The sequence below is a fragment of the Pteronotus mesoamericanus genome, unplaced genomic scaffold, assembly GCF_021234165.1.
Source record: "Pteronotus mesoamericanus isolate MK-2021 breed Mesoamerican mustached bat unplaced genomic scaffold, CSHL_Meso_final scaffold_85, whole genome shotgun sequence".
NCBI classification, from domain to species: domain Eukaryota; kingdom Metazoa; phylum Chordata; class Mammalia; order Chiroptera; family Mormoopidae; genus Pteronotus; species Pteronotus mesoamericanus.
The window spans coordinates 74,469,650-74,482,464 of NW_026555329.1; the positions used below are offsets into that span (position 1 = coordinate 74,469,650).

Consider the following 12,815-nt stretch of genomic DNA (forward strand, 5'->3'; position numbering starts at 1 on the left):
ATGAATAAGACATGCTTTTTGCCCTTAAATAATTCATATTCTTGTGGGAAACACAGACATGTGAATGTATATAATATTGTATGAAGACTGTGATATTGCTGTATACTGGACATAGATCTAAAGTATCAAAGGAACACAGAAGAGGAAATGATTAGTTCTGACTCAGGGTATCAGGACAGTTTCGATGGGGATGTGAACTTTGGGCTGGGCCTTGAAGGACGAGTAGGAGTTCGCCAGGTTGCTCAGCCATGATGGGAAGCATTTCCAGGCAGAGAGAATAATGAATTGCATGAGGAAAGGCTGAATTTGGGTCCCTGGTATACCTAGGACACTGAAGGTTAATACAAATCTATGCCAGTTTTTTTCCACTTTCATGTACGTTTAAACCATCTAGGTATCTTATTAACATGCAGATCCAGGTTCAAACTCTAAACTGCTGTCTCCTTCAGCAGAGCCTGGCAGTTAGTGTAACCTAGGAGCAAAATGAGAGCACAAAATTGTCTTTTGTTGGCAGCAAATTAGTAACACTATTAGAAACCTCTCTTTCTGAGCCTGGCATTTCAGAAAGAGGTTCTGTGTTGTACCTGAACCAGCCAGGGGTGTAAATTGAGGGTAACCTGTCCTGCGGGTCACCTGTTCAGACGACATGGGAGCCAGCACACCAGGAAAGGTCAGGGGAAGTTTCGGGCAGGCCCAGTCAGTCCTGGCAGATCAAGGCTGCAGGGCAGCCGTGAACTCTGTAGTGTGGGTCTGTGGGGGAGGTGTGGAGGAAAGCAGCAGGTAGGAGACTTGCTCAGTTTTAAATTGACTGGGGCTTCTGCAGAATAACAACAATTAGAAAAGCATAACCCAAAGCACCCTTTTAGAGTTTTTATGATGCTTCTCAGGTGTTTAATTTTTAGTGAGAAGGAGCTACATCAGTTGGGATGCTGTTTTGAATTCATGACAATGTTCTTTCTAGAAGATAACCTTTTTTTAAAATCATAGAAGTAATAGTTCTTTGCAGAACGTTGGACAATAAACCATGTTTTTGTGGTCACAGTCAAGCAGATCATCTGGACTGATTTTTTTTTCTTCCTATTTTCCGTGCGTCACCCAGTCGCCCAGCCCTCCTTGGGGAGCTGGCATCACTTGGCGATGTGGAAACAGAACAGGGGCCCGCCTGTGGCACTAAAGACAGGCTGTGATCTCCAAATGAGATCACGAGCTTTTCTGCACTTTCATCTTCCCTGCTATTTATGCTGGTTGTGAAATGCAGTGGAGAGGCTTCATAAGACTAATAATGAAGGGGAGGAAAGATCAGGTGATTATTTTTCACAAGAAAAATAATCCTGGTGATGCCTTCCTTTCTATGATGAAGTTCACAACCTGCACGGACGTTCTGGAGCAGACCACATGGCTGGAATTGAGTACCCAGGGAGTGGGATCCCCTTACTACCTCTGCATCCTTGAATGTGCCCCCACAAAGACCACTGCAAAGATGAGATATACTGGAATGATAAGCAATTATTAATGCTAAGGACTCACTAAGAATAAAACCAGACAGACATCTAAGCTTTTGGGAGAGTATTATAAAATCAGAGGCTGGAGGAGATTGATGATCAGGACATCACAATTTAAAGCTGATTTAAGACCCTTTGTATATTCCCAAGTACAAGGTCATCTGGACGCCTGCGTTTTGTGGGTCACCAAGTATATATCTTGGAATCAGGGTTTATCTCTTTCAATTTTGCTTCCACCAGAATTCCTAAGACGGCGATTCTCATACTTTAGAGCGCATATTAAAACCCGGGGGTGGGGAGCGTTGTTAGGAACGCTAATGCCGGGGCAGCAGCCCAGCCTGCTGCCTCAAGGAAGCCCTGGTGATGATTCTGATGCAGGAGGCCGCTCTCCGAGTGGGGCTGCCTTCACGGAGCCGCACTGATGGACAAGTGTAGGTGCTGTGCCACTGGCAAACAAAGTCTTGTTTTTACTCCCTCTGGTCTTCCATGAAGAGCTAGAGCAGAAACTAAACAAAGGGAAGAGATCCAAAGAAAACACAGAATCAACGAACCCCAAGTTTTGCTTAGCAGATGTATTTCTAAAAGATTTTGTGTACATTGAATTTGTGAGTTAATCTTTATTTTCCCTTTACTTAAACCTCAATGTGTTATATCCACTTTTGGTTTTCACGTGCTAGTGACTTTGCCACCTTAGCTTTATTTTTCAGCAAGAGCTTATCTACTTGTGAACAGAATAAGTGTGAGCACTGCAGCCCTCCTGGTTTTGGTAATTGGCAGCAGCAGGGCCCCTGTTCACCTGGGGGCTCCCTGCTCACACTGACAGCCGGTGTGGCTCTTATCTCTCAGGGTTCATGGTGCTGCTGGTTTCCTGCATCCGTTTGTGAGATGTGCACTCTGTCCTCTCTAACTGGTTCCTGGCTGACCTGTCAAGTTGTGGCTGGAGTGACCTGGTCGTTGCCCATGCCTTCAGGATACACCACCTGTCAGGCCAGTTGCCCTGGTGGGGCTGGTCACCAGTCTGGCTTCATTCTGGGTCAGCACCCCCTACTGACCAAAGGGCCCAGAACTTGGAGCTTAAGTTCATGCTCATGTTTGGTAGCTAGCAATTCCTGCCCATATTTACTACCAAAATAGGTAAAATGTAGCCTCATACCAAAAAGACAGAAAATCAAAAACCTTTTGTTCCCTAACAGTGGTCTTTTCTGACATGTATGATCTCTTCTTCCTCCCACTTCTGCCCTCAAACTCTACAGATATGTCTGTTTCATCCATACAGAACCCACTGGACCTTATTCTCCAGTTTTTTACTCTACTGTCACAAAATCCTGGAAGCCATTTCCCAGTTTACTAAATCACATTGTCAATCCAAATGAACTATCATTCATTTATCTTTCTCTTCCTTTCTTTTAAATATCCCTTCCTTTCTCCCTTTCTCTAGTTTTTTCTTTTCTAATATAGTGACAAGCATGTACTTATTTTCCAATTACAAGTGAATCAGGGTATTTCATTAATTCAAACAAAAATTTCGTGATGCTATGAATTAGGTACTGATCTAGGCACTGAGGATATAGCAGTGAGTAAAATTCCTGTCCACACAAAGTTAGATTCTCACAGAGGGAAGAAAATAAAAAACCAAAAAACTATAGCATGCCAGGCAGTGAAAATTGCTATGGAGAAAAATAAAGCAGAAGAAGGGGTGAATTCGTGAATTACATTTGTAACTTGTAATAGGGTGGTCCGAGAAAGCCTTCTTGAGAAGGTGACATTTGAACCAAGACCCCAAAAGTGAGTTTAAGTGTCAGGAGGGATGTCTGGGAAAAGTGTGTTCAGAAGCAAACGTATAAAGGCCCTGCGGCTGGAGTGTGCATCCCATGTATTCGTTTACTACCTGTAGTTGCTCTTTCATGTATGGCCTATTTATATCATTTACCCTTTTCTATTGTTACTTGATTTTTGTCTTATAAAATAGTATGAGCTCTCTTACACTTTAAAATGATCCTATTTAAAAGGACTTTAAAATGATCCTATTTATTTGTCTAGTTTGCCATAAATTTTTTTTGGTATCATTTTCTTAAGAACCTGTTTTAATCTGCTTGCCTTTTCCTTGGGACTTCCTTTATTACTTTGAAGTTAGAGAAATAACCTTCTCTCCAAGTTGAGCTAATGATTTAGTTCTGTTCTCTTAGAGTTTCTATTTTAAAAAGTTTTCCCCTGATCTTTAGTTACTGACCCATCAAAGTTTATTTGGTGCATGGTGCAGTGACCTAAATTGCTCCCCACCACAACTGCCAACTAATTGTTGTAACACCATTTATTAACTAATTCATGAAGCATCCACTATTATATATTAACTCTTATACATTATAGAAACTATTTCTGGGTTATGTCTTTTTCCCAATGATTTATTCTTGCACCAATATCAGTATTCTTAAAAACCGTTTAAAGGATATGTTTCAAAATCTGATATGGGCCCTCACATTGTTCCTTGTCAGAATTTCTTTTGTGTTTTCTTCTATTTTTTTTCTTCCAAGTGGATTTTGAACATTTGAATCATTTTGTCAAACTTTGAAAATGTCTATTTAAATTTTGGTAGAAATTATACATATTATAAATTAAATGTAAATAACGTATTAATAATATGTACTCTCCCCATTCATATATATGGGATAATTCAAACTTCTTTTATAATATTTAATCTTTCATATTAACTAAAACTTTCTCCATATGCGTGATACCTTGTTTTTCTGCTGTCAGGTTCTAAAAATTTGCTCCTTCAGTGTTGGCAAAAGGCTCCAGGGTGGCTGGGGAATTTCACTAGCGAGATAGGGGCCACAATAATTTGCCAGCCCAAGTGACTTTAAACTCATAGTTTTCAAAGTGTGGTTTCCAGGCCAGCAGCATCAGCAACACATGGTCATCACTATTACAAATACAGCAGGGCCGCACCAGAGGGTACTGAGTGAGAAACTCTGGTGGTGGGGCTGGTGGTTTAAGCCCTTCAGATGGCACTGCTATGTACTAACTGAAGTTTGAGAAATACTGCTGTAAAGCAATGGTTCTTAACCCTGATTGCCCAGTAGAGCAACCTCAGGAGCTTTTCAAAAACACCAATGCCTACGCTATTTCTCCTTTCCGCCCCAACTCTGAATTGCTCTGGAGTGGGACCCTAAACAGGGCTCTTCTAACCTCCCCCAGGCGACTCTAATGCGCAGCCAGAGCTGAGAACCAGAGTGCTAAACTCAAGGTCATGTGCAAAATGAGGGCAATAATACCTCATAGGGCTGTGGTAGGAATTAAGTGATACGACTTACAGGAAAAGTTAAGTGTAGTGCCTCGCAAATGGAAAAGCACTAGACCAATGGTAGTTATTGTTGTCATAATCCTCAGACTTAGAGATCGGTGTTACATCGTCAGGTCATGAAAGGACACTGGGGGCTTGAGGGCCCTGCATTGGTGCCTTCTGGTTATGGCTCTGAGGTTGTTCCACTATGCCCATTATTGCTGTCATGAACCAGAGTTTCCATTGTTATTTGTAGGTACTTGTATACGCACCTGCTATTTGCTGTAACCCTTTCTCTCTGCTTGGGAGGATTCTGCCTATAACAGTGTGGTGATTGGCAGTACAGACTTCAAAGTCAGGTGGCTTGGATTTAAACCTCAGTCTAGATGCTTAGAGCTGTGTGATCTTGGACGCACAATCTAAGCCTCAGTTTTCTCATCTGTAAAATGGGGATACTTATCATGCAAGGGATATATAAAATAAGTCCTACAAAGCCCGATGTCCAGCATGTGGTGAGTGCTCCAACAATGTTGACGTTACTTACATTCTTTGCTTTCACTGCTTATGAAGTCATTTCTGATTATTCAAATCACATTGATCTCTCCTTTCTCTAACTTCTTAAGAATTTATATTTAACTTTTTTGATACTGAATGTACTGGTCATTTCTCATACTAGATATACTCAGGCTGTTAGATTCAAAATGTGTCTTCTCTGAGACTTTCCATTTGTTTGGAATGATGTTTTTACTTTAAATTCAATGGTTCAATCAGTAGTTTTGTAGCTCTTTTTGGGATATTCCATACTGAGCACCAGTGTAGGCTGTCGGTACGGAAGAGTTCATGTTTTCTGCAGTGTACACAGAAAGCTCTGCATAAATGAATCTGTCTTTTGCCTCAGAAAACGTTTCCTTAAGTAGAATGAAGATGGCCTTAGAATGTACATTGGTTGAACTCTAGTTTCTACTTTAATATGAACTTACATTGCCAGGCCTCCTGTTAAGAAAATTGCACTTGGGTAGTTCCTTTGGCCAGTCCTCTCACTAGTTTCATGACCCCTCTCTATTTTGCTACCTTTATGCCATTTAGGAAACATTTTGCTGTTTTAAGTTCAGCCTAAATATTTTAGTGGTTTTCCAGTTATCTCAGTATCCAGGATTTTATTGGTTGGTTGTTTTATCTAAGTCTTCTTGAGTACATTACTATTTGTTTTACTAATTCTATCTCATTTTAAAAAAATGCTTTCTTTGAACTTATACAAGAACTTAAGAAAAAGGGCCACAAAGACAAGGCTGGCAGGTTAAAAGAACTTTCTGTCAGTTGCTCTTGAAGTTTGTTCCTGCCTCTAAATCTTTAAAAGCAGGCACTTAGGTTTTTGGGAAATGTGTGAGAAAAGAGAAAAAAGGCAAGAGGACGGAATTACAAATCTTGACTTACGCTTTCATGGAAGGTGCTTCATAAATCAATCAGTGTGTGTGTTATATGCCCCCGCCCCGAGGCACCCCTTGTTTTATTGTGCTTTGCCTGACTGCATGTCACAGATGTGTTTCGTACAACTAAAGGCAAGACTGTTCACCAGCAGAAAGATTGGCTCGCTTTATCGCCATGTATTGCGATGGTCTGGAACGGAACTTGCAGTATCTCCAAGGTATGTTTGTGTGTATGCATGATACTTTCTACTAATTTTTAAAAATTGATTTGAGAGAGAGGGAGAGAAATGTTGGTTTCTTGTTCCACTTATTTATGCAGTCATTGGCTGCTTCCTGTATGTGCTCTCACTGGGGATCAAACCTGTGACCTTGGTGTATGGGACGATGCTTTAATCAACTGAGATTCCTGGCCAGGACTGCATGGTGCTTTTTAAAAAATGAGTTTCTGGCAGTTGTGACTACACAAATAATAAAATTCATCTCCCAGCTGCTTCTTCCTGAACTTATCATGCTGCATGTAAATGTAGAGCACTTTGTATTTTTAGCAGGTATTTGTCAACCCTGCCTTGGAAAAATCTGCTAGTAAGGCATAATCAACTCTTTCTAGTTATGCAAGTAACTACATAAAAATATTGGATTAACCTTTTTACAATTTACATAGTCCTTTTCACAAACATGTTAGTATTTCATTAATCCAGTGAAATGTTATCAGGATTTTACTGAGGCAAAAAGAGGTTCAGAGAAGACAAGTGACATAAGGTCACACAGCCAGTAGAACTATGTTACACACTCATGACTTTTGAATCCAAAGGCCAGTCTCTTTATTATGCCATTGAAATTAAGAGGAAAATCCTCCATGCACACAAAATATCAAACATTAGAGGGAAAATAGTCTTGGTCTTGACAAGAGAAATTCAATGAAATCTGACTAGCCTATGCCTACAGTTAAAGGTCTCCCCAACCACACCCCGCCCTATTGCAAGTTAGTCCTTGCCTTAGCTCTTGGTCACTGGTGTCCTGAAACATGTTGCTTCCATGGTGTGACATTAACTCATCTTACCTTCTACGTGTTCAGCACAGGCTGTTTTGAGTCACACTGTTGTCGGTTGGCTTTAGGTACAGCTCATGGAAGCACACCTTAGTTTCCGGTGTGGAGCAGGGAGCAGTGGCACACCGATCTACTGTGCAGTTGTCTGCAAGCCTCCTATGAAACAGTGTGAAGGCTCCTTGCAGGTTCTGGGTCCATCAGGGACTCGACCACCAATTCTTTGTTTTCTGACTCAGGCTGGCTGTTGGTATCTAATATAGTTACTGTCTCTTTTTGTTTTAAAGATTTTATTTAGTTTTAGACAGAGGGGAATGGAGGGAAGAGATACATTGATTCGCTGCCTCTTGCACACCCTCTACCAGGGACCTGGCTTGCAACCCAGGCATGTGCCCTGACCAGGCATCGAACCGTGACCTTATGGTTTGCAGGCCGGTGCTCAATCCACTGAGCTACACTAGCCAGGACTAATATAGTTACTCTCTTTAAAGTAACAGGTTAATTCTCTTAAGTTCTAGTAATTTGGGTCTTCTCTAAACGTCGGAGAGGACATAAATTAGAACACCCACTGGGATGTTCTGCACCGGGTTCAGGCTGCAAATCTGTTTCTCAGCCCTACGTCCTGGGGCAGTCACCCACCCAGCAGGCTCAGATGCACCGGCCAAGGTGCGTCTGCACTTTCCTGAGCAAATCCCTGAGATGTTGTCAATATTTTACAATGTGCACATGCTCATTCACATAATTTTACAGACTAAGTCTGTTCAGCTCTGTCTTCCACAGCTAGCATGTATCAGGCATGTGGCAGGCGATCAGGAAAGAGTTCTAAATGGATTCTCAGCCTTCTGCTGGAATTCACATCTATCAGATACAAATCATCCAATTTTTATAGTTTTTATTTTTACCAACTATAATATAGGCCTGGGCCATACCATCTGGATTATGTATCTTTTGAAAGTATCATTTATCTAAATATATGTAGTGGGATCCTTACTGGTTTAGGAATTATTCACAGGGAAGTTATTGCCAATACTTCTGAAGTTGCAGGGAAAGAAAATAAAGAAAAATCGTAGCTGCCATACATACTCTTGCCTGTGCACTGTGCTGTCTTCTCCACAGAGGTAGAAACAGGTTAACTGGTTAAAAGGGTCAATTTTGTTTTTCACCACAATTAAAAAAAGAATTTACTAGACAGTGCTACTCTTAGCCGCTCTTAGGAAAACCATCAGAGAAGCCCTCAGGGCCTCACCAGAAGCTCCTTGTAAGAATACAGTAAAATGAGCAGCCAGCTACTCAATGTATACACGTCGTCTGTCTCAGAGAAACACCACCTCCTCACACACTCTGATCTCCAGTTAAGTCCAAGTTTTTTCACAGAACTTGCAAAAAGTCCTTTGTGATTTGGCCTCTGTTTCCTTATGACCAACCAGTACTAGTTAGTGGTCTTTTTTCAATTCTTTGAACAGGACTTGTTCTTACCTTAGGCTCAGAGGTGTCGAAGTTGTGGCCCACATGACTCAGGATGGCTGTGAATGCAGTCCAACACAAAATCATAAATGTACTTAAAACACTGTGAGATATTTTTGTGATTACTTGTTGCAATGTATTTAACATGTGGCCCATGACAACTTTTCTTCGTGTGGCCCAGAGAGGCCAAAAGGTTGGACACCCATGCAGGTGTTCTCTGTGCCTCACTTTCCCCATCATTTTTCTTCTGCCTCTTATTCATCCTTCAGAGCCCGCTGAAATCTCTCTTCAGGGAGGCCTTTAAATTCCCTACTGAGGTATGGACCTCATGCTATCTCTGGATCATTCCATCTACCCTCTCCTGGAAGTCTGGATTTTTCCTCTGTAGCACTTAATACAATTGTATTTATGTAATTAGCTAATAGTAGCCTCTCCCAAGGTACTGAAAGTCCTACCAGGTAAGGACTCTTTCTCTTGCTAATCATTGTATTACCAGGGTCCCAGTACCTTGGTTACAGCAGATATTCAATATTCTCTTACCAGGGGACAGCCTTTTCTCCCACTGATCTATCTTACTAGATATTCCCAAAGGAGTAGGTGGAGAGGCACAAAGTCTGTGAGCTTGGTGGTGGAGATGGCAGCCGAACAGCCAGAGACGCAAGACTTCAGGGCTGGTTACGTGGGGAAGCAAGAGGGAGTAACGAGATGACAGGGTGCTTACTTAATGTTTCCCTTCCACGTCCCCCAGTGTCCCACCCTCACCAGAACACGCCATTCAACAATAATTTATACATTCTTTTCTTAGGGAATGAATGAGGCAAACCTTGGGTTACAAAACCAAGGCCACAATAATTTGCAGAAATAGAATGTGTTCAAGAAACCAGTCACAATTTAACTGGATCAGACGTCAGCACGGAGATGATTGTGTTCCTCCAAATACTCTTCAGCCTGGGAAGCTTACGCTCCTCCCATGTGGGGAAAGATGATAAATACTCTTTCTCCTGCTCTCAGTTGCTGAGGAAGAAGTTTTCCCTTTGCATTAACCAACATTATTTCTTTTTTGCCGCTCTTTTCCCTTCTCCTTTCCTTGGTTTCCCCTTTCCACGAAGCTTCTTCAGACGCAACTGTTCATCCTTGAAGTCCTGATGCTCATCTCTGAAGGGAGATAGAAAAAATAAGCCAGTATTTTTACAGATTGGAAAAGTACACCAATCTAGCACTGTTCCCTTAGGGGGTTCTGGTAATTAATCCTTGATTCCTACAAAGCATATGCTCAGTTTGGTGAGCAGAAAGGACAGGGAGTCCCCAACACACAGATGTACTGTATTCTAAAGTTTATTTCTAAGTCACAGTTCCCCCTCACAGAAACCACGTCACAAATAGTTAATTCCTAGGCCAGTCATGTAAACCTATGTAACTATGATATGACACTACTATTGATCCCAAAGTTCTCTATAACACTAAGATGAAACACTGAGAGGAGCAGAAAGTGGGTCAAAACTTTAGTAGCTGCATGGAGACCCCCAAAGCCCCCGGAATTAGCACCTACTACAAGGGGTATGGTGTGGTGGCAGCTGCCTTAATGGCAGCAGAGAATTCACACCAAAGGGCCGCAGGGGAAGGGCAGATGGAAGCCAAATGAAAAGACAGGTACTCCGGGGATCAAGGCAGCCAGGACTACTTGGACACGTGTTGGGGTATAGGATGAAACCTGCTTACAGTGTAAAAGTGTCTGCATTCTAAGATCATTCTATACCTAAAGAATACTGTGATATATATTTATTTATTTTTTAAAAGATTATTTTTATTTTTAAGAGGGGAAGGGAGCGAGAAAGAGAGGGAAGAGAAACATCAATGTGTGGTTGCCTCTCGAGCATCCTCTCCTGGGGACCTGGCCTGCAACCCAGGCATGTGCCCTGACTGGGAATTGCACCGGTGACCCTTCGGTTTGCAGGCCGGCACTCAACCCACTGAGATTTAAATATGTAAGCTCTGGAACCCATTTTAACCTGAGTTCAAATCACAGCTCCAGCATTTAGTAGCTGTGTGACCTCGGATAAGTGACCTTCCCTCTCTGAATCTTCGTCTCTTCATCTGTAAAGTGTGGAAAATAATGGCATGTGAATTAGATGTGATAGTTGGGTTTGCTGGCCAATTTTTAACTCCCTAGGCTGTTCTAAAATAGTGGTTTTACAGGGTACGCTGTTTCAGTCCATGGACATGGGGGGTACAGCAGACATTTTTGGGATTAGCTGTGACTGCCCCAAATAATCTATTCTCAAAGAGCAGCCAGAGTGGCTCTTCCAAAATGTAAGTCACATCATGCTGCCTCTCTGTCTACAACCCTGCAAACGGCTCCCCATTTCACCCAGAGCAAAAGTCAGAGTCCTCCCACGGCCCCCAGAGCCTGGCGTGATCTGTCTGGAGTCCAACCACTCAGCCCTTGGTCCGTTCTGCTCCTGGGATATGCCAGGTACATGCCTGCCTCTGGGCCTTTGCTCTGCTCTCACCTCTGCCTTGAAAGCTCTTCCCCAGGTTCCACTGGGCTCACTCACCACCTTCATCTTCGCAATGAGGCGAGCTTGACAGTCCTGTTTAATACTGTGACCTGACCACTCCCTGCCCACCGAGTGTTTGTCGGCACCCTTGATCCTGCCTAGCCGGCTCTACTATTTTTCTTCCTGTGGATATCCAACTTTGTAATATACCACATAATTTACTTATTTACTAGGTTTCCCCCCTCTTCCACATTCTCTTCCCCCATTTCCATATACCCCCCGCCAGAAAGCAAGCTTCAAAGGCAGGGATCTTGTCTCCGTTGATGAAATGGCCCAAGGACCTGCTGGACTGAGTGGGCCACAGTATTTAAGCACCTGTGCTTCCCTCCCCTGGCAGGTCTTGGAGTAATATTTTCTTTACTGGAGGTTGTCTAGTTTCATCCTGCCTGACAACACAGCAGGCCTTGCTTTCAAGGTACCGTTTGCCATAGCTAAATAAATGAAAATAATTTTGCTTTTCCATGGATCACTAAAGTGTCTTTTCCTTGTCCCCAAAGATAATCAAGGCTTCCCCCCCCAAAAACAAATAGAGAATGGCAGCAAACAGGTACATTAAAATAGCTGAATGTGATTTTGTTATGGGTTATAATTTTCTTCTTAAGAAATCTGCCTTCCAGTGATATTTTCTTTTGGTTCATAATAAAATTAATTTTTATCCCCTAAGTTCAGAGTAGTGGCAAGGGAAACTACCCCAAAAGCAATTCCAGAAATTCAAAATATGTCATGGATTATAACCTCTAATAATATATTAACTAAGGAAATCTATTCTATTTTGTTTACTCCCCTGTGCCCATAGTAAGTGCCCATACATGGCAGGTACTTAAAAAAGTATCTGTTGGATAAATGAATGGACTGATCTTTAGCTATCTGGAATGAACTAATAATTTTATTATATTGGAGTGAACAGTCCCAAACTAATTTTTGTTTTGTTGCCCTAAGTCCAACGAAAACACGTTAAATTTTAAAAAGTAGGCATTTTAACTTTATACAATTATGCACTGTTTGAATTCTTTTGTAATGAGCATGTATTAGTTTGTTAAGACTTTTTTTAAACAAAGTGATCATCTAATTATTTGATCTATTTTTTTCCAGAGTCGTATATACTCCTAAGCTCCCATTTCCTATATGTACTCAAACATAGAAATAAATGCATGGTGGAAAGAACCTATTACTCTATTACACATTATTCTAATCTAGTATCTATTACATATTACTCTTAATGGTGAACTACAGCTTACTTAGACCATGTCAGTATATCAAAAAGGGTGCCAACTAAAAATGCCCAGAGGGTGGAAGACAGTAAGAGCTCCAACAAAATTGCCAGCACGAAAGAAAGGAGGCAAATCACCCACAGGGCAGGGTCTCTCTTCATCTGATCCACAGGAACTTGCTTAGTGGTTATACCAGTTTCCTCTGCATCTGCCTAGAGTGCTGTTAATGACTAATTAAATACATCTCTGTGTAGCTCAGTATCTAGTCAATGTTAAGTCACGTTATAGATATAATTAAAAGGTCTTCCAATAAGTGAATGTTACCTTT

At 41.7% G+C, this 12,815-nt stretch overlaps 1 protein-coding gene across 2 annotated transcripts in view; it reads right to left on the reverse strand.

Moving 5' to 3' along the window:
• Positions 1-12,815, reverse strand: part of MRPS33 (mitochondrial ribosomal protein S33) — a 71,683-nt gene that overhangs the window by 54,135 nt on the left and 4,733 nt on the right. The window contains exon 3 of one of the 2 annotated variants that reach the window (XR_008528325.1): positions 7,672-9,873. Coding sequence is in view for 1 of the 2 variants with exons in the window: in XM_054563990.1 (XP_054419965.1) it covers positions 9,768-9,873 (106 nt within the window). In the remaining variant the exon portion in view is untranslated. Of the gene's footprint in view, positions 1-7,097; positions 9,874-12,815 lie in introns of those variants that run through there. The other variant, XM_054563990.1, reaches the window with a different exon arrangement.